This window comes from Myotis myotis, unplaced genomic scaffold (genome assembly GCF_014108235.1).
Source record: "Myotis myotis isolate mMyoMyo1 unplaced genomic scaffold, mMyoMyo1.p scaffold_m19_p_3, whole genome shotgun sequence".
NCBI lineage: Eukaryota > Metazoa > Chordata > Mammalia > Chiroptera > Vespertilionidae > Myotis > Myotis myotis.
Genome location: NW_023416335.1, coordinates 125,426,958 through 125,446,023, shown reverse-complemented (window position 1 = coordinate 125,446,023; position 19,066 = coordinate 125,426,958). Strand labels below are relative to the sequence as shown.

Here is a 19,066-nt window from a genome sequence, read left to right as displayed (position 1 = left end):
TGTATCAAGAAACTTAAACATACCTTTTGATGAATTAACTACACAAGATGGCCAAAAATGTTAAAGATTTATGTACTAAGATAGGCAACTAAAATGTTAAGGCATGAAAATAAAATGCCCAGGCCTGCCTAACGGGGTAATGGTTAGCTAGTAACATGTCTATATAATGGACTATTTTAAACATAAAATGTAACCCTTTCACCCAACAATTCCATTTCTGGGAGATACTTCAAGTTGCACAATCAAAATGTATCAAAGATGTATATTGCAGGATTTATTAATTCATCAATTTGAATTGCAAATGGAGGTGTTAAGTTATGGTCATCTAGTCAATAGATATCACTTGAATTACACTGCCACAGGTGGAGGTCCTTTTAGTAACTGATTTTAAAAAACACTACACAGCATTACCTGTTAAAGCTCACTTTTTAAAAAGGAGCCTGTACACATTTCAGATTTTATTTTTAAATAAAATATTGAAACTTTCTATGTGACAATGTTCAATAATCTTACATGAAAAAAATGGGTTTAATGACCTGATCTATGCATTTATCAAAAAATATAATCAAGGGGAAAGAAGAAACTTATACAAGTGTTTAATCTAATTATTATTGGAGTAAAAGTAATGTATCACTTTTTAAAAGGGGAAGTATTGACACATTTGCTTCTAGCACTATAGCAGTGGCTTATCAATCACTGCCAAGGAGGAAGGAAGCTGAACCTATAGGCCAAACCTAGCCCCAACTTGTAACAGCCCAGAAACATAGAATGTTAACAAAGTGATTTAAAAGAATACTTTGTGACATGTAAAAATTAAAGTTTTATCAGAGTGCAGAAGCCTCTGTTAAAAATTGTCTATGGATATTTTCTCACTACAATAGCAGAGCTGAGTATGTTACTGTACCAGTGGTTCTCAACCTGTGGGTTGCGACCCCTTGGCGGTCGAACGACCCTTTCACAGGGGTCGCCTATGACCATCCTGCATATCAGATATTTACATTACGATTCATAACAGCAACATTACAGTTATGAAGTAAGCAACGAAAATAATTATATGGTTGGGTCACAACATGAGGAACTGTATTTAAAGGGCCAGAGGTTGAGAACCACTGCGTGTAGACAGATCCATGGCCTGCAAAGCCCAAAATACTTAGCTTTAGAAGGGAAAAGGAGGTTGCAAGAATTGGCCCTTGATTACCCAGTCCTGTTTCCTGCCAAAACTGAAGGAAAACGGCACAAGTTCAAATTTAGTGCAACCAATCTAACATGCCTAAGCTGCTTTTGACTGGTCTAAGTCTTAAGTAGTCTACTTTGTAAACTTGCTAGGTTAGGTTATAATGAAATTTAAGTTATTGGGATTTACTAACCTAGTAATTGGACTATTTCAAAAGAATCGTGGTGGGTGAAAATGGTTCAGGAATATGTAAAAAGTAAATCTTATTCTTGGTAAGAACATGAGGTTATCAAATCTTCTAATTTCTAAAACATGTTTTGACGCAATGATTAGAGGAGGTAAAATGTTAAAGCTCCTTAATGAGCACCATAAAATGTACTTTTACAGATAATAGAATTTCAGTCGCTCTGCCAACTGGAGACCATTAGCAAGGTCTAAATATTCAGGCAATTATTATATGCTTCTACAACCAGAAACTGAAAGAATTCTATCAAATCAGTAGAGACTCCGTGCTCGCTTCGGCAGCACATATACAAATCAGTAGAGACTCCGCTTGGTAGCAAGTCTACATTCACACACTTGAAGTATCTCAGGCCCATATGAAATGAAAGCAACTGAAGGGTGACAAAGGTGAAATTGGGGGCAAAGGGGAGGACCCAAACTCTTCATGTTGAACTCTACACTTAACAGTAAAAACTTTAGTCCAACTCCTAGTTTTGCATCCAATGGGAACTTGCCCAAATTGTAACAGCTGTAAGCAAAGCCAACACTCGGAACCAATCCTCCCAAATTCCAACCTCAATGATAAAATGGAAATTAATGCAGGGTTATAATTAAGAAAACAAAGTATCGCCAGTCTTTATATTCTTTCAAGTTATTACATTCAATATGTTTTGCTTTTGTGATCAAGTCTTTTAAAAAATAAACCCCTATTTAATTCCTTAAACTAAGCAGCATGCCAAATAGCTAAATGAAATACTGCCCGAGGCCCCAAAATACATTATTTCAAAAACAGACTGATGAATTAGCCGTTGTATAAATCATGGGATTTGGGAGGAGGGGGTAGCTTTTCTAGAAAAGACTATATTTAAACTGTTTGCTACTACAACAAAAATGGATGTGGCTAGAATAACCAAAAGATTCCTGGGCTTTCAAATCCTATATAATGAAGAGCTAATATGCTAATTAGACTGAACAGCAGAACAACCGTCAGAAGCTGGGGCAGCGAAGGCCGGAAGCTGCAGCGGCTGCGAGGGCCAAGCCCCTTGCACAAATTTCGTGCATTAGGCCTCTAGTAGAAATATAAAGCCAATCCCTATCATTCCCATGACATCATTTAGTTCCATTTAGCAAGAATTGTGTTCATAATGTCTGGTAGAATACCAGATTTCCTTCCCCCTACACTCTCCTTAAACAGTGCTAAACCATGGAACCACCTGTGCTTTTTGTATCTATTTGTATTTAATCTCGGTCTAGAGCAGGGTTTAAGTTCTGTATCAGACAAAGATCTTATTAGGCTGCCTCAAAGAACTATGGAAGCAAATCACAGCAAAGTAGACTACAACAAAATTTAAAAATCAAGTAACACAAAGCTATATCAACACCTCCGAGTTTGGGCAGAGTTGACTCTCAAGAAGCCACTTATCAATATACCAGAGGCCCTGTGCATGAAATTCGTGCATAGGGGGGAGGGGGGTCTCAGCCCGGCCTGCACCCTCTCCAATCCAGGACCCCTCGGGCCTAAACCAGCACTCCGACATCCCTCTCGCAATCCGGAACCACTGGCTCCTAACCGTTCACCTGCCTACCTACCTGATCGCCCCTAACCTTCTCTGCCTGCCTGCCTGATTGCCCCTAACCACCTCTGCCTGCTGACCTGATTGCCCCTAACTTCCTTTGCCTGCTGACCTGATCGCCCCTAACTTCCTTTGCCTGCCTGCCTGCCTGCCTGCCTGCTCACCCCTAACCGCCCTCCCCTGCTGGCCTGACTGCCCCTAACTGAAAGGGCGAGTCATCACGGGGCCTACATGGGCCGGCCGCCGGGCCCCATGAGGCGCAGCCTGACCGTGCTGCTGGCGGCCTCGGGCACCGACTCCCCAGCCCATGGCGGGAGCCCGGCGCAGGCCGCCACCAGCCCGCCACCCCCGGACCGGACCCACGCGGCAGCAGCGGCGGCAGGGCGCGTGCCCTCGCCCGAGGAGATGGAGGAGGAGGCGATCGCCGGCGCCCCCGGGAACGAGACGGAGGACGTGGACTTCCTGTCTGGGCTGGAACTGGTCGATCTGCTGGACCCCCGGCAACCGGACTGGCCCCTGGAGCCCGGGCTCAGCTCGCCCTAGGGGGGGCTAGGACTGCGCCCTCCATCTTGCCCTGGGTCCTCCATTTTTGGGGCGGCCGCCATGTGCTCAGGAGAGTGCCTTCTTCCCGGAAGCCCAGGCCCCTGCTGGCCACGCCCAGGATTTCTTTAAACTAACCAATGACAATCAAGGGACATGCGTGCCATAGAGATGACTACATCCTGTGTAACAAGACCCAACTCGCGCCTGGCCAATCGGCGGGGCCCACAGTCCCCTCCCCTGCCCTTACTATAAAACCCACAATCCCATCAGGCCTCGCTCTCTCTCGGCCACTGGGCTTACTGTTGTTGCATCGGTGAGTGTGGTCGGGGAGCCGAACTAGTTCGAAATGAAGAACTCTTTGCTTTTGCATCGGACTCGCTGGCTCCCTGATGGGCTTTTTGGGAACCTTGAAATCTGGGCACAACACAAACCACCTCTGCCTCGGCCCCCGCCACCGTGGCTTTGTCTGGAAGGAGGACCAGACGACCAGAAGGTGTCTGGTCGACCTGGTCTAATTAGCATATTACCCTTTTATTAGTATAGATGCAGATTCTCCTCCTTGCTCCCAGGACTTTGCACATGCTATTCCCCCTGCCTGGAGGTGTTCATGTGGCTGGACTCCAGAAGAACAGCCTTCCCAAGTACTATTTCCCCACTCCAAGACAATTGCAACTATTTATCCATTGTCCTCCCTCATTAGATTAAAAAGGCCATGAGGGAAAGAAAGGCCCTAATCATCCCTAACAAGTAGTCTGGTCTTGAGCACACATTAAAGATTTTTATTTGTTAAGTAAATTCTTTCCTTAAGCTTAGGAGTTACAAAGTCAAAGGCTCATAAGGGAAAAGGACTGCATAAAGAAGCAGGTGTGCTGGGAGGCAGGTGAGACTTTAGCCAACTGCAGAGCCACGGGATAAGAGGGCAAGGCTGCCACTCAGTTCCTCCCAGCCAATGACATGCAACGGTGGGTCATGTCCTCTGTTGCCAGATAGTAAGAACAAGTTACCAAAATTCTGTATTTTCATGAAAATCTCCCAATTTTTATAAATGTTGGCACTCAATTTAAAATGTTTAACCAACCACACTGTGGGGGCCAAGAAAAACAGGCCAAAATTCCAGATAGCTGCAAACCCTGCATTGGCCTCTCCCTGAAATCCTCTAAAAGTTCAGTGAACACACTGACTCTTATTTCAATCCAAAGGTTGAGAAAGCAGATTTTACCAAACAATCCTGACTCATCAAAATTACAAAGGAAAAAAACATGATGCCATGAAATTGGGAATTTATATATTTGAAATGAAAACTGAATTATTCCATTTCAGTGCTTCTATTACAAACTTAGTAGACATCAGTCCTATTTTAGACAGATTTTTATAGTACAATAGATTTAAATGTATAATTTTAGAATTATAAATCACTATGTGAGACTAGCTATCACCATGAGCAGTGCCACCTTGAATGTTCATTCATTTTAGCCCCAGAATAAGATTATTTCCTTAGTTCTAAAACACTCTCTAAATAGCCTAAGAATAGTTTTTAAGTTTAAAATATTCAGGTTATCAACAATTTTTTTCTGAATTAAACTTAGATTTGTTTCCAAACAATGCATTTATTCAGTAGGATACCAGTTACCAGTCATAAAAAAACTTTTGTATGTTGAAAATGTAATTTTAATAGATAATTCTTCATCTTACATAGGAGCACAATAAAATACACCACATTCTGAAGAAACTCCAAAAGTTATGAGATTAAAAGTGGGGGAAATTCAGATAGGCTACAATATCCATTACCTTGAAACTGCAAGAGATAAGGGTTCCAACCCATAGGTTAACATATACATACTTAGGACTGGCTACATTGATGACTTTAAAATAACAACAATCAGAATTAGATATGGAGAGGTGTGGGAAAGAACAGTTTTGTGGGGCAAAGGACTCTGTCAATGATGAAAAAATTACTGAATTATCAAATTAAAGAATAAAAGGAGCTCCCATAGCAAATACTAGAGGGATAAATATAATAATAAGTAACTGAGAATTTGACACTCAAATGAAGAAGTCGTTCTGATGACACTTCTGCAAACTCATAGCTTAAGATTTGCTCACTGGATCTATAAGGAAGACTCAAAATTCTCAGCAAATCCCAAATGCTTATCAGATTGTGTTTCCTAATAACACCCATCAGTGATTACATGAAGTTTTCAGACAAGAACTAAGGAAAGGGTCATAACCCAAATGCCTGTCACAAATGTGGCACAACATGGGAAAGTCCTACACAAAGTCAGTCACACCGCTGCTTTGCTGGGACTCTCATATACAGTTAATTTTCAAACATTGTGGCAAGACACCAATGCTCATCTAGCTAATCAGACAACACAAATACATTTATTTCAAATTTCAAGGAGGTAAAAAAATGTTAAGATACGGATGTTTTATATGCATGCTCAGGGCCAACTTAAAAAATACTCCATTCAGTGATCTCATAACACAAATTTGCATCAGTGAAAAGAAACTGGCATAATCCACCTCTTATCATTCAACTTGTTGGATGGTGAAGACCAAAACAGAATATTTCACTAGTTTTAATTTTTAAATACGATTGTCACATTGGGAAAATGAAATAAACACAGTAAAATAAACTGTACAAAGGCAAAGTAGAATAACAAAAAATATTTTACTAAAACATAAGATTTACAGAAGTTTCCAGACAAGCCATACAAATGGTCACAAGCTTTTCTTGAAGGGGGAATTCTACATCTGACAGCAAAGTCACAATGTTATTTGTGAGGGCCATGGTGTTTGTTTAATGTTCCCATTTTGGTTCAAACAATCAAGCTTGTCCACCTACAGCGTCTAAATGAAGTTAGACTTGGCTAGAGAGCATATTCTAAAGAACTGGTTAGCTGCATTTAACCAATGCAATTAGATCACCATAAAAAGGGGGGAAGGAGCCCATAAAATTAAAATTAAACTACTTACCCCCTCAAAAAAAAGAAAACACCCACACCCCGGCAGCTAACCCTGACAACTACCTTCATTCACAGTGCTTTATACTTAAACCATGATGGGGAGAAATGAATAAAAGCAGAGAGGGGTCACTGCTTTTAAACGTTTCACAACAGTCCAGATGGTACTTCTAGCCTCTGCTCATGCTTTATAACAGTGAATCAGGACAAGACATAGATTTGCTAATGTGCATTTAATCACCAAAGGACTGAAGATGTCTGGGCTTTTATTCTGTAATGTTTCTAAGACTGTGTCCATTAAATGCAAACAAAAAAGGAAGAAGTCTTGGCAGAACAGGAGAAGTGATGCACACCTGATGATGAGATCGATTTAAATATTATTCATGGCATATAGCCTAGTCCATGCTCTAGCTGTAGACAAAAACAAACATGCAATTACTTTACTTAGTTCAATGTTACTCTCCAAGCTCTATAAAAAGTAAGCAAACACTATGATATTAGTTATGGAAATGTCATGTTATTATCTCTTAAATTCATGCAATTTTTCATAATCTGGACCAGGGCAGAAAGATTGTCTATATGTTTAATTACCAAAAGTTCTACAAAATTCAACAGGATGAAAAGAATTATCTCCTTTTGTCACCCTCATTTCTAGATATATAATGCCCCCTCCCCCCCCGCCACTAATTCTGTTATAATCTGTAGAAAAAGCTTACTGATTTCAAACTCCCTGGCTACATAAACCGATGTAATAATCAAATGGCTTGCAAAAACAACTCATAGTTCAAAAGTTTTCCATTACCTTGGTGTATTTGCTAGATGAATAGTAGACACTCAGTATTTGTTAAATTAGGCGTGGTTACACAAGAGTCCAAGATCTCCCAATTATGTGTTGTCTTTAAACTTGGGGGTCACGTAGTAAGTAGGTCATAAGATGGAGCGTGAAGATCTTTTGTTAAGAGGTATTTATTTACATATTATAAGCAGGATCTGATTTACTCCCTTTAATATATATTTCCTTTTTCTTGTTAAGACTCTAAAAGAAGTTTTTTTAAAGGTACACAAATATGTTTAAAAAGTGGAGATGGTGTAAAAGAGAATGAATATTAAATACCTGTTTCTATGGCTTGGGCTTCGTTGGTCTTCCATTGCTCCGCTACATCATTTGCTAATGGGTCATCTGGATTAGGAGCACTTAACAAAGCCTGGATCGATAGCAGAACTGTGCGAATCTGCAGTGCTGGGGACCACTTATCTATATGAAGGCAACAGGCCCAGAATGATCAAACAGGGAAAACCAGCCCCAGAACTGCTGCACTGCCCTCCCACAGACCTCTGTGGTCTTTGGATAAGGCAAGATTATAATGTACAGATTCTCAATATGGAATGCCTAAGACAAAATGAAGAAATCTTAATAGCGCATACTGATAAAGGTAACACTTACCTTTCAAAATATCTAAACATATTCTTCCCAACTTGTCTACATTAGGATGATAAATTTTGGTCATGAAACGTACTTTAGGTGCTGCCATTGGGTATTCTTCTGGAAGGAATAGTTCAAGTTTAAAAGTCCCTCCCTCAAAGGGGGAATCCTGGGGGCCAGCAATGACCACATGAAAATAACGGGCGTTGCTCTCATCTGGTTCTGCTTTAATGCCGGGTACTGGTTCTGCCAGCAAACGCTGGGTTTCCTACAACAGAAAAACATAACACATTTGTAAAACAAATGTCATTTTGCTAAACACCTACATAAAAATTAGAAAGTTCATCTCTTAAAATTGAACACAACTGAACCTTTCCAATCTCCTGATGGGTTTTTATGTAGCTTATAAAACACAAAGTTCACAGAAAAGGCCATCCAAATAGTCAGCTAATGCAACTGTAAGTAAATGCTGGTGACATATACATTCCAGGTACAATGTCTACAAATATGCTGATGATAAATTAGACTAATGAAACTGATTTTATACTGGGGAGAGGAGGGGAGAAAAGGGGGGGAAGGGAAAAGGATGAGGGAGGGGGGAGGAGGAAAGGAGGGGAGGGGAGGGGAGGGGAAGGGAAGGTAATAACACTAGGATTACCATATAGCTAAGGCAACTTGCCCTTTAAAACTCTACCAAGCCCTAGCTGGTTTGGCTCAGTGGATAAAGCATCAGCCTGTGAACTGAAGGGTCCCAGGTTCGATTCCAGTCAAGGGCATATGCCCGGGTTGTGGGCTCGATCCCCAGTGAGGGACTTGCAGGAGGCAGCCGATCAATGATTCTCTCTCATCATGGATGTTTCTATCTCTCTCTCCCTCTTCCTTCCTCTCAGAAATCAATAAAAATATATTTTTAAAAAGTTTAAATAAATAAATAAATAAATTAATTAATTAATTAATTAATTAATTAAAATAAAACTCTACCAAAACTAAGTTGTTTAAAAAGTAAAATTAGGCCCTAACCAGTTTGGCTCAGTGGATAGAGCATCAGCCTGTGGACTCAAGGGTCCCAGGTTCGATTCCAGTCAAGGGCATGTACCTTGGTTGCAGGCACATCCCCAGTGGGGGAGTGTGCAGGAGGCAGCTGATCGATGTTTCTCTCTTATTGATGTTTCTAACTTTCTATCCCTCTCCCTTCCTCTCTGTAAAAAATCAATAAAATACATTAAAAAAAATAAAAAGTAAAATTAGTTTTAAAGCCACTGAAAATCTCCCCTCCTAATCAGGTCTAGAGAAATATAACATACAACCATGCCAATTAAGTCTCTAAGATTGATGAAATTTAAAGGGACCCTTACTGGTCCCCAACTATCATATTAGTTTTCTTTTCCATCTTTCTCCCTCTGAAAAAAACTGTAACATTCTTCCTCCTCCTCCAAACCTCTGACATCTCCATCTTCATCCTCACTTTTGGCTGATGACTCTGCTTTCAATATGTCATGAGAAAACCAAAACTTCCTGAAGTTTCCTCTGTAGCATGTGTACACCTCCCTAAATCTGTGCTCTGCCTTTTCTCCTGTCACTATGGATGAAATGGCTATCACACTGGGCTAAGGCCAACCTTTCCTCTTAAGAACTAGATCTTAACTCCTCCTCACCTACTCAAAGACATTGCTCTAGCATTTCTTTCCTCTCCTAAATCATGTTTTTCCCCTTTTAGTGGGTCTTTCTCTAAACTGTACAAACTTGCTGTAATTTCTCCCAATAAGAGAAGAATCTGACTTTGACTCCCTACCAGCTACTGCCTCATAACTTTGCTCCTCTGTTAAGTTATCTATACCTGCTCGTTTCCAATCTCTTCCCTTCTATCTTGAACACAATTCTCTAATCAGGCTTAGCCACTACCTGCTTATTAAAGTCAACAATGATTCCCCATGGTTAAATCAAATGACCAGTGTTTTAATCTTCATTTTTCTTGACCTAAATATAACATCTTACCCAGCTGGCTAGGCCTCGTTCCAAGGCTTTATCTAGCTTCCTGTAGCCACACTTTTGGGCTCTCTTTGCAGATTTGTCTGGCAGCAACCTCCTAGCTGATTCCTCCCTAATCGCCTCAACACCCTAAAGCTGAAGTGTGCCAGGGCTCTATCCCAGGGCTTCTTCCCTGCCTATACATTTCCGTAGTGATCTCGTCTAGCACAATCAATTTATACTAAACTAGAGGCTTTTATATATATAGAGGCCCGGTGCACAAAAATTTGTGCACTCGGGGCGGAGGGGGGCCCCTCAGCCCGGCCTGTGCCCTCTTGCAGTCTGGAACCCCTCGGGAGATAACGACCTGCTGGCTTAGGCCTGCTCCCGGGTGGCAGAGGGCAGGCCCAATCCCTAGGTGCAGCCCCTGGTCGGGCTCAGAGCAGGGCCGATTGGGGAGTTGGGGTGCCGCCCCCTGTCACACTCAAGGTAGGGTTGATAGGGAGGTTGCAGCGCCACCCCGTCACGCACAGAGGAGGGCCGATCAGGGGGTTGAGGAGCTCCCCCTGTCACTCACAGAGTAGGTCCAATAGGGGAGTTGGGGCACCACCCCCCGTCACACACAGAGCAGGGCGGATCAGGGGTTTGGGGCGCCGCCACTCTCACACTCAGGGCAGGGCCGATGGGGAGGTTATGGCTCTACCCTGTCACACACAGAGCAGGGCCCGTGGGGGGCGGTTGGGGCACCGCACCCTGTCACACACAGAGCAAGGCTGATCAGGGGGTTGGGGCGCCGCACCCTGTCACACACAGAGCTGCAGGGCGATCAGGGGGTTGGGGAGCTCCCCCCTATCAGGCACAGAGCAGGGCTGATCAGGAGGTTGGGGTGCCTTCCCCTGTCACGAACAGAGCAGGGTGGATAGGGAGGTTGTGGCCCCGCCCCCTGTCACACACAGAGCCGCATGGCAATCAGGGGGTTTGGTCGCTGCCCCCTGTCATGCTGATCCCGGTGCCGGGAGGCCTCGAAGCTCCACTGATTCCGGTGCTGGGAGGCATATTACCCTTTTACTATATAGGATAGAGGCCTGGTGCACGGGTGGGGGCCGGCTGGTTTACCCTGAAGGGTGTCCTGGATCAGGGTGGGGGTCCCCACGGGGGTGCCTGGCCAGCCTGGATGAGAGGATGATGGCTGTTTGCAGCTGGTCACACCCCCTTCAGGGTAGGGGTCCCCAATGGGGTGCCTGGCCAACCTGGATGAGGGGCTGATGGCTGTTTGCAGCTGGCTGAGGAGCTGCAACCCCTTGAGGAGCTGCCCCCTTTAGAGTGGGGGTCCCCTTGGGGTGCTTGGCCAGTCTGGGTGAGGGGCTGAGGGCCGTTTTCAGGCTGGCAGGTGACTGAAGCTCCCAACCTGTCCCTTTTTTCCTTTTTTTTCATTCTGGGCCAGCTTTAGCTCTGAGGCTTGGCTCCAGCTCTGAGGCCTCGGCTGCTGAAAGCAGGTATCTGGTTTGTTTGGGTTCTATAATTGAAACACTGTTGCGGTCCTGCTCACTCCAGCTCTGAGATCCCGGCCTGGCTGAAAGCAGGGATCTGCGTTTGTTCTATAATTGAAACAATGTTGCGGTCCTGCTGGCTGAAGCCCCGCTCGCTGAAAGCAGGTTTCTGTGGTTTTGTTTAGCTTCTATATTTATAACAATGTTTCTTAAACTGCAAGCTCAGAGGCCGGCAAGGCAGGCGGGGAACGTTGGCTTCCTCCGTCACTGAAGCAAGCAAGCCTCCTGTTCACTTCAAGCTGCCTGGCTGCCGGCCGCCATCTTGGTTGGCAGTTAATTTGCATATCACCCTGATTAGCCAATGGGAAGGGTAGCAGAGGTATGGCTAATTACCATGTTTTTCTATTATTAGATAGGATACACTCTGTATTTGAAGTTTCTCCAAAATCATATCCAGCACAGATCTCTCCCCTGATCTTGCCTCTTCTATCCATAACCGCCTGCTTGACAGTTCCTTTTGAATGTCTAATAAGCATCCCAAACTTAGCATGACTGTCACCTTCAACCTGTTCCTACTCGCAAAGCCTTCCTCATGTCAGTTAACCACAGACCCATCATTCCAACTGATCCACCTTTTCCTTCATACCCCACACACTTAACCTGATCAACAAATTTTGTTAGCTTTAACTTTGAAATCTACCCAGAGTCCTTATAACACACCCCCTCCCCCAAGAGGCTTTAAATGAACCTTTCACTCATCTTCAGATATGCTTTCCACACCTTACCCGCAACCTCACCTGCTCTGTTCCAGCCAGACTAGCTCCTTTGTAGTTCTTCATCCTGCTAGGCACACTCCTCCCTCAGGGGCTTTGCATTTGCTCTTCTTTCCAAATTTCTACTAATATATGGCTTACTTCCTCAGCTCCTAAGGTCTTCATTCTAAAGTGTTTTCTCAGTAAAACCTCCATGATTGAAGCTACAAAAACCCCATATTACCCTATCCTAAATCCTCCCTATCCTTGCTCCCCTACTTTATCTCCTCAGCACTACTAACATTTTACATATATATCATTTAAATCAGAATGAAAGTGCCATAAAAGGAGAGATTTGCATGGTTTATTTACTGCTTTATTCCTCAGCATTTGAAAGAGTGCCTATAACCATAGATGTACAATAAATACTTGAATTGTGGATCTATTTGATATTATTAAAAAAAAGGAATAAACTCAGAATTTCATCTTCTTTTTAAAATATATTTTTATTTCCGAGAGGAAGGGAGAGGGACAGATAGAAACAAGGCTACCTCCTGCATGCCTCCCACTGGGGAACAAGCCCGCAACCCAGGCATGTGCCCTGACCAGGTATCAGTATATATATATATACTAGTAATAGATTGTCAACATTTTGAACAGGCAAAGTGTAGTAATAAACATTTAGAACACTACTAAACCTATGCTTTTAGGTATAAAAAAAATGAATGTGAACACTATATTTATACTGCTTTTGCTTTAAAAAAAAATTATACACCTTATACCATTTCATTCTACAGCCTATAGTTCATATACTAAAAAAAAAAAATGTTGCCCTAACCAGTTTGGCTCAATGGATAGAGTATCGGCCTGCGGACTCAAGAGTCCCAGGTTCGATTCCAGTCAAGGGCATGTACCTTGGTTGCAGGCACATACCCAGTAGGGAGTGTGCAGGAGGCAGCTGATCGATGTTTCTCTCTCATCGATGTTTCTCTCTCTCTATCCTTTTCCCTTCCTCTCTGTAAAAAAACCAATAAAATATAAATTTTTTTAAAAAATGTCAGCAGTCATATACTGAAAGTCACAAGATGCATATATAAAATCAACTCTGTGGACAAAAGGGGCCACATGCTGACCTGACAAGCTCAGGGGAGGCCTGCATGGCAGTCTTGCAAACTCAGAGACCTAAAGTAACCACAAAGAGGTCTGAAATTAAACTTTAACTAAAAGCAGTTATGGTGGGCAGTTATGTCCTAGGCCAGTATCTTCACTGACAAGATCAACTTTGATCCTTACTGAGCCCATTTGCCTTTTTGCCTCTAAGATAACATCCCCTTGAAATGTCTGGGTAACTTGTAACTTCCCTTTTTCTGGAGCCCCTGGGGCACAACCAAAAGTGCTGGGCACCAGGACAGATACTACAAATTCCTTCATTATCATGTTAATTGATCCTGCACCCACCTAAGTATGTGTCCATCATTTTACTTTTTATCCAATCCGAGGGATTTCCCCTGCTTTGCTTTATCCCTCCTCCTTAATCTATCACCAATGAATTTCACGTAACCCATCTACGTCCCTCCTTTGATTGCAAATGTATAAATACAAATGTAACCCCGCCATTCTTCGGAGCACTATCTCAATTCATTGAGGTTCTGCTTCCCGGCATATGTCGACAGTTTGGCTCAAATAAACTCACAAAAAATTCTTTACAGGTTTCAATGGTTTTTTTTACATTAACAACTCCTTCCTCGGAATGTGTTCAAGCCACAGCCATTTAAAGTAATACCTTTAAACGTGGGGACAAGGACACATATGTAATATCTTAATCAATAAAAAATATATTAAATTTAAAAAATTTAAAAAAAAGTAATACCTTTAGTACTTTAATTCAAGACTAGATTTTGTTTTAATTGTGGCAATGCAAGGGTAAATGAAAGCTAAATACTGTAAACCACATTCAAGAAAATGTTCTTTAGGTTTACAGTAAAACATTTTTTAGAGCACTAAAAATCTCAAGAGGCAATAATGAAAAGCCTCTCCCATCTTGGGGAGTCTTCCCATATGCAGCTAGAACAAAAGAGGCCAGTCTTTTTAACTGGATGCTAAAATTCCTTTTATTGTGACCTCTCACTTCTATCCTTTTGTTTTGCCCCAGGTCTTCATATTTTTAGAACATCATAAAAGAGTAAAACTGGGAAAAAGATAAAGCTGAGTTCCAAGAGCCCCAAAACACCACTCCCTGATTACACAAAATAGTAGCAGCTCTGTTCAAAGCTATAAAAAGCTGCCAGAAGGGCCTCCAAGATCATACCCCAAAATAGCTTCAACATCACTCTTAGTACACTGTCAGTGAGATAGATACAGCAATCATTTCATCTTCAGTTCACCCTCAAAATCAGATGGTCTTCCTAAAAAAATGTATATATTAAACATTTCACGTGGCCTGATCAAATGTTAAGATTTAACTGGAATGCATTTTAGAATAAGCTTTTAGGTATGGAAGACTTTTTGAAATAGTTTCATATGCTCTCAAGTTCTAATGGACTTTGATACAATAAAGAGGTGCATAATTACTTGACTAAATGGCATTGTAGTCAAATAACCCACAGCATAAATTATAGGAGGGAAAAAGAATAAAATCCAAACCAAATGGACAAGTCTCATCCACAGAAGTTAGTGTTGATTTCCCTCCCCTAAAAAGGCAAAAACTAGGTAGGAAATAAAACCTTCCTGCTACTATTCAACACAAGGTTAACTGTAGAACACCTTCTAGTTTTATACTCCTCTTTGGTAGAAAGACAGTGAAATACAGTATGATTTCTTCAAGTCTAGATGTAACAAGTTCAAATTCCTAACTGGATTGTTTACTTAACTATATTTTTGAGCAAGTAATTTACATTTCTCAGAGTCTCAGCTTCATCTATACAGTTAACATTACTGCTCATGCAGAGTTGCTATGAAGATCAAATGAAGTAACATTGTAAATGACTTGACAAATGGATCATAAGACCATAATCCTATGTAACCAACTAAAAAGGAATATAGGTTAAGAACAAAACACAATTTAACAATTAATTTCAAAATTTATTAAGTAACGCATTTGTTTTAATGAAAACAGAATAACCCTTAGTTGCATTTTGTAATCCTACTTGTTTAAAAGCAATCCTAAAACTGAATCCCAGTAAAACCGAGCATAAGTCATGCAGCAGAAAGCACTGTTGGCTACGTTAAGGAAATTTATTACTGCCCTAACTGGTTTGGCTCAGTGGATAAGAGCATCAGTCAGCCTGCGGACTCAAGGGTCCCCGGTTCGATTCCGGTCAAAGGCATGTACCTTGGTTGTGGGCACATCCCCAGTAGGGGGTGTGCAGGAGGCAGCTGATCGATGTTTCTCTCTCATAGATGTTTCTAACTCTCTATCTCTCTCCCTTTCTCTCTGTAAAAAAAATCAATAAAATATTTTTTAAAAAAAAAAAAAAGGAAATTTATTACTAAAATGTAGAAAAGCTGCCCAGCCAGTGTGGCTTAGTGGTTAAATGTCAACCTGTGAATCAGGAGGTCACAGTTCAATTCCTGGTCTGGGCACATGACAATCGTACTAGGGAGCTTGTAGGAGTCAGCTGATCAATGATTCTCTCTCATCACTGATGTTTCTCTTCCTCTCCCTTCCTCTCTGAAATCAAAAATATATTTTTTAAAAAGGAAGTAGAAAAGGAAGTACATAGAGTATGGATTTAAGTGGCAACAAGATTAAGTCTCTAGGAAACTGTCTCATCTCACAGAATGTATACAACAGTTCATGCTGCAAATACTTTAAAAAGAAATATCAAACTGATCTGATTATCAACAGATTTATTGTGACTGGAAAAGCAAATCTCAGAATTATACTATAGTACACTACAACACTTGTCAACTAAACCCTATTAACTAGTAAAATTTCCCATTTTAAAGTTCATTAATAATTGGTGGCCCTTGCTGCCACATGAGGATACAATAAAAAATCTGCGACCCAGAAGAGGGCCCTCTTCCAACCATGGCAGCACCATGATCTCAGACTCCCAGCCTCCAGATCGGTGAGAGATAGATTTCTCACACATTTTGTAAGGTAATGATTGAATTAAGTACAGTGACATTTTAGGTAAACAATTACCAGTCTTAGAAAGAATGGTAATTTTGTATAAGAAAAGCTGGTCCAGTTTATAACTATCTATATATAGTTACACATCATCTGTATAGCAATTAAGTTGTTCTCCATTTAAAATATTCTCTGAAAAAAGGGTGAAGGGATTAGCCAAAGAACATATATGCATAATCCATAGACATGGACAACAGTGTGTGGTGAAGGCCAGAGGGAAAGGGGGGCAGGAGCTGGGTAGAGATGGGCAAAGGGGTAGGGGTGGGGGGAGGGGGGAGAGATGGTGACATCTATAATACTGTCAACAAAAATAACAGTAAAATAAAAAATATTCTCTGAAGCAAAAGTGCAATATATGACTGATAATGCCAATTATACATCTTTTAGTTCATCTCACCCAAGAGCTGACTCAATAAATAATTATTAATTTTATCATAAAAATAAGTCAAAATTGAGATGCCTCAATGATACCTACTCTGTCTACTCCAACCTCTGTGACTACATCTTTTAAGTGATTCTAAAATATTAACAAACAGGGGCTCCTTTACAAATAAGGCAAAAATCAAATTTTCATTATATACACAACTGTAAAGTACTTGAAAGTATCTAGAAGTTCACCCTGTATATGTGAGTGGGCATTTTCTAAATGTTACCAACAACATTTTTAAGTACCCCTAACATTTTTTTATAACACAATTTTGCTTAAGACAATGAATTTTAGGAACACATATGTCTCATTATAGAACTGACTGTATGTATTCTGTTTGGGATTAGAAAGAGAACCAAAGTTGTCCTCGATTTCCTAACTATACTACTTACTTATCTATATCATAAAAGGCCTGTGGTCGTGACACTGTAACGGTGTAATAACCGAACAACCGGTCACCAGGAGGTGCATGGAGCACCTCTCGCGGTCCGGGACTCAGGGCTTGCATGGGGCTGGTGGCGCTGCAGAGGCAGGGCCCGTGGCTCACGCAGGGCGGGTCTGGGGTCCCGACAGCACAGCGGATCTGGGTCTCGCACAATTTTGCTAGCTGGGCCTCTAGTAAGTCATAAGGCCAGCTCCAGGTACACCATGACAGAAATGGTTGATGAATACTTTCCTCTATAGCAGTGTTATCCAACAAAAATACAATGCAAGCCATATATTTTAAATTTTCTAAGTCACATTAAAAAGTAAAAAGAAATAGGTAATTCAAAATAGTATCATTTCAACATGTAATCAATATAAGCATTCAAAATACAGTGTGTGATTTATACTTACAGCACTTCAATTCGAACTAGCCACATTTCAACTGCTCAATAGCCACATGGGGCTTACATGGTTATAGGACAGTTAAAACACAAAACAATCCTGTTATAATGAAGTTACTTAGAGGTCATTAAGAAGAATTTAGCTTATATAGTGAGAAAAATTTGTTAGAAAAACTTTAAATGGTCACTATTTTCTCAAAAAAATTCTATACAATAAGTAATTCTATTCAGCACATCTGAATCACTATAACAGAGATTAGTATATTTGTTTTTGTTTGTTATAGTCACAAGACTGTATCTGAAAATACTTGTAGCAATTCAAAAAATGCTTGGACAAAAATTAACTAAAACAAGGCAACCTCATGACAAAATTAAAGTGTAAGAGTTAAGAAATAATTTTAATTTTTATAGTCCACACTACCCCCTAGTGGACATAAGACAACATCTACTTATTTCAACCCCATTTCCTTCGCAAATGAAAAAACTGACACTCATACAAGTTATTTTACCCTACTTGACTAACTTGAACAGGAAAGTATCCTGTATTCCAAGAGACAGGATAGGACACCATGGGCTAGAAATCTCTATGTTCTAATTTACCCCTCACCCCAAAACCAGATCAATGCTCCTGTGAAGTTCAGTGAAAAGAACGGAGACTTGGAAGTCAGAGAGGGACTCCAAAAGGCTAAATATCTAACCAAATTGTTTCTCAGACCTGAACTGTCTACCCTGTACTTCCAGTTTACTGTGCATTACCACAACTCCTAAAACTATCACAATAATTGTTGGTTTATTTGTCAGACCCTAAACTATTTGAAGATGGCAACTCCAGCAGCATATGGTGGTGGTTAAGTGCTATAAATGTTTATTCAATGAGTAAATCTGAAAATCCTACTAACAAACTGTGCCTTTAACAAGGAAACTGTTAGGCTGAATTCCTTGATTTCTTTGTCTCCCCCCCTTTCCCCTCCAACCCCCCAATTATTCTGCCCTACTGAACACATCAGGTTATACTGTACTCTGTTTCTTTTCCTTCCCTTCCCAGCATTAGTCTGTAAATTCCTTCAAGTCAGGGATTCTATGCAATTATCAAGTACTATTCCCAGATATGCAAAAAAATAAATAGAAGTCCAAGTAACAATAAAAACTAACAGTGCCAAACACTGACTTAAGGGCTCTACATGTATCATTAACTCTTTATTCCTCATACCCATTTTACAAATGAGGAAGAGAAGTAAGAGTGGCCACTTAAGAGTATAACCAAGTTAGCAAATGGCAGAGCCAAGACTGAAATCTAGGCTATTGGGCTCTATTCAGTCTGGCTTCAGAGCTTGTTTTTCCTAATCTCAATGGGATATAGAAAGACAGTTAACAAAAAGACAATAAATGTCAAATGTCTGGCAGGACAGTAACAGCATAGAAGTTAAGGAAGGGCTATTTTCAGTCCTTCATAATCACAATTAAGTGCTTTATGAAAGAGGTCAATTAATTTAAGTCACAATATCATCCTTCCCCTTTTGAGACTGCAACTGAATAAGTATACAGTCTTATTAAGTGAAATAGAAAAAATT

General features: G+C 41.0%; 2 protein-coding genes across 5 annotated transcripts in view; one reads left to right on the top strand and one right to left on the bottom strand.

Moving 5' to 3' along the window:
• The window catches only part of NUDT4 (nudix hydrolase 4), a 47,350-nt gene that overhangs the window by 22,778 nt on the left and 5,506 nt on the right, over positions 1-19,066 (top strand). The gene's annotated exons all lie outside the window — the stretch shown is intronic.
• UBE2N (ubiquitin conjugating enzyme E2 N) overlaps positions 6,166-19,066 on the bottom strand; it is a 44,805-nt gene continuing 31,904 nt past the window's right edge. Inside the window, exons 2-5 of one of the 3 annotated variants that reach the window (XR_004965807.1) lie at positions 7,921-8,167; positions 7,591-7,731; positions 7,279-7,425; positions 6,166-6,887 (exon numbers count right to left, since the gene is read on the bottom strand). Coding sequence is in view for 2 of the 3 variants with exons in the window: in XM_036297570.1 (XP_036153463.1) it covers positions 6,847-6,887; positions 7,591-7,731; positions 7,921-8,167 (429 nt within the window). In the remaining variant the exon portion in view is untranslated. Of the gene's footprint in view, positions 6,888-6,958; positions 7,426-7,590; positions 7,732-7,920; positions 8,168-19,066 lie in introns of those variants that run through there. The other 2 variants (XM_036297570.1, XM_036297571.1) reach the window with 2 other exon arrangements.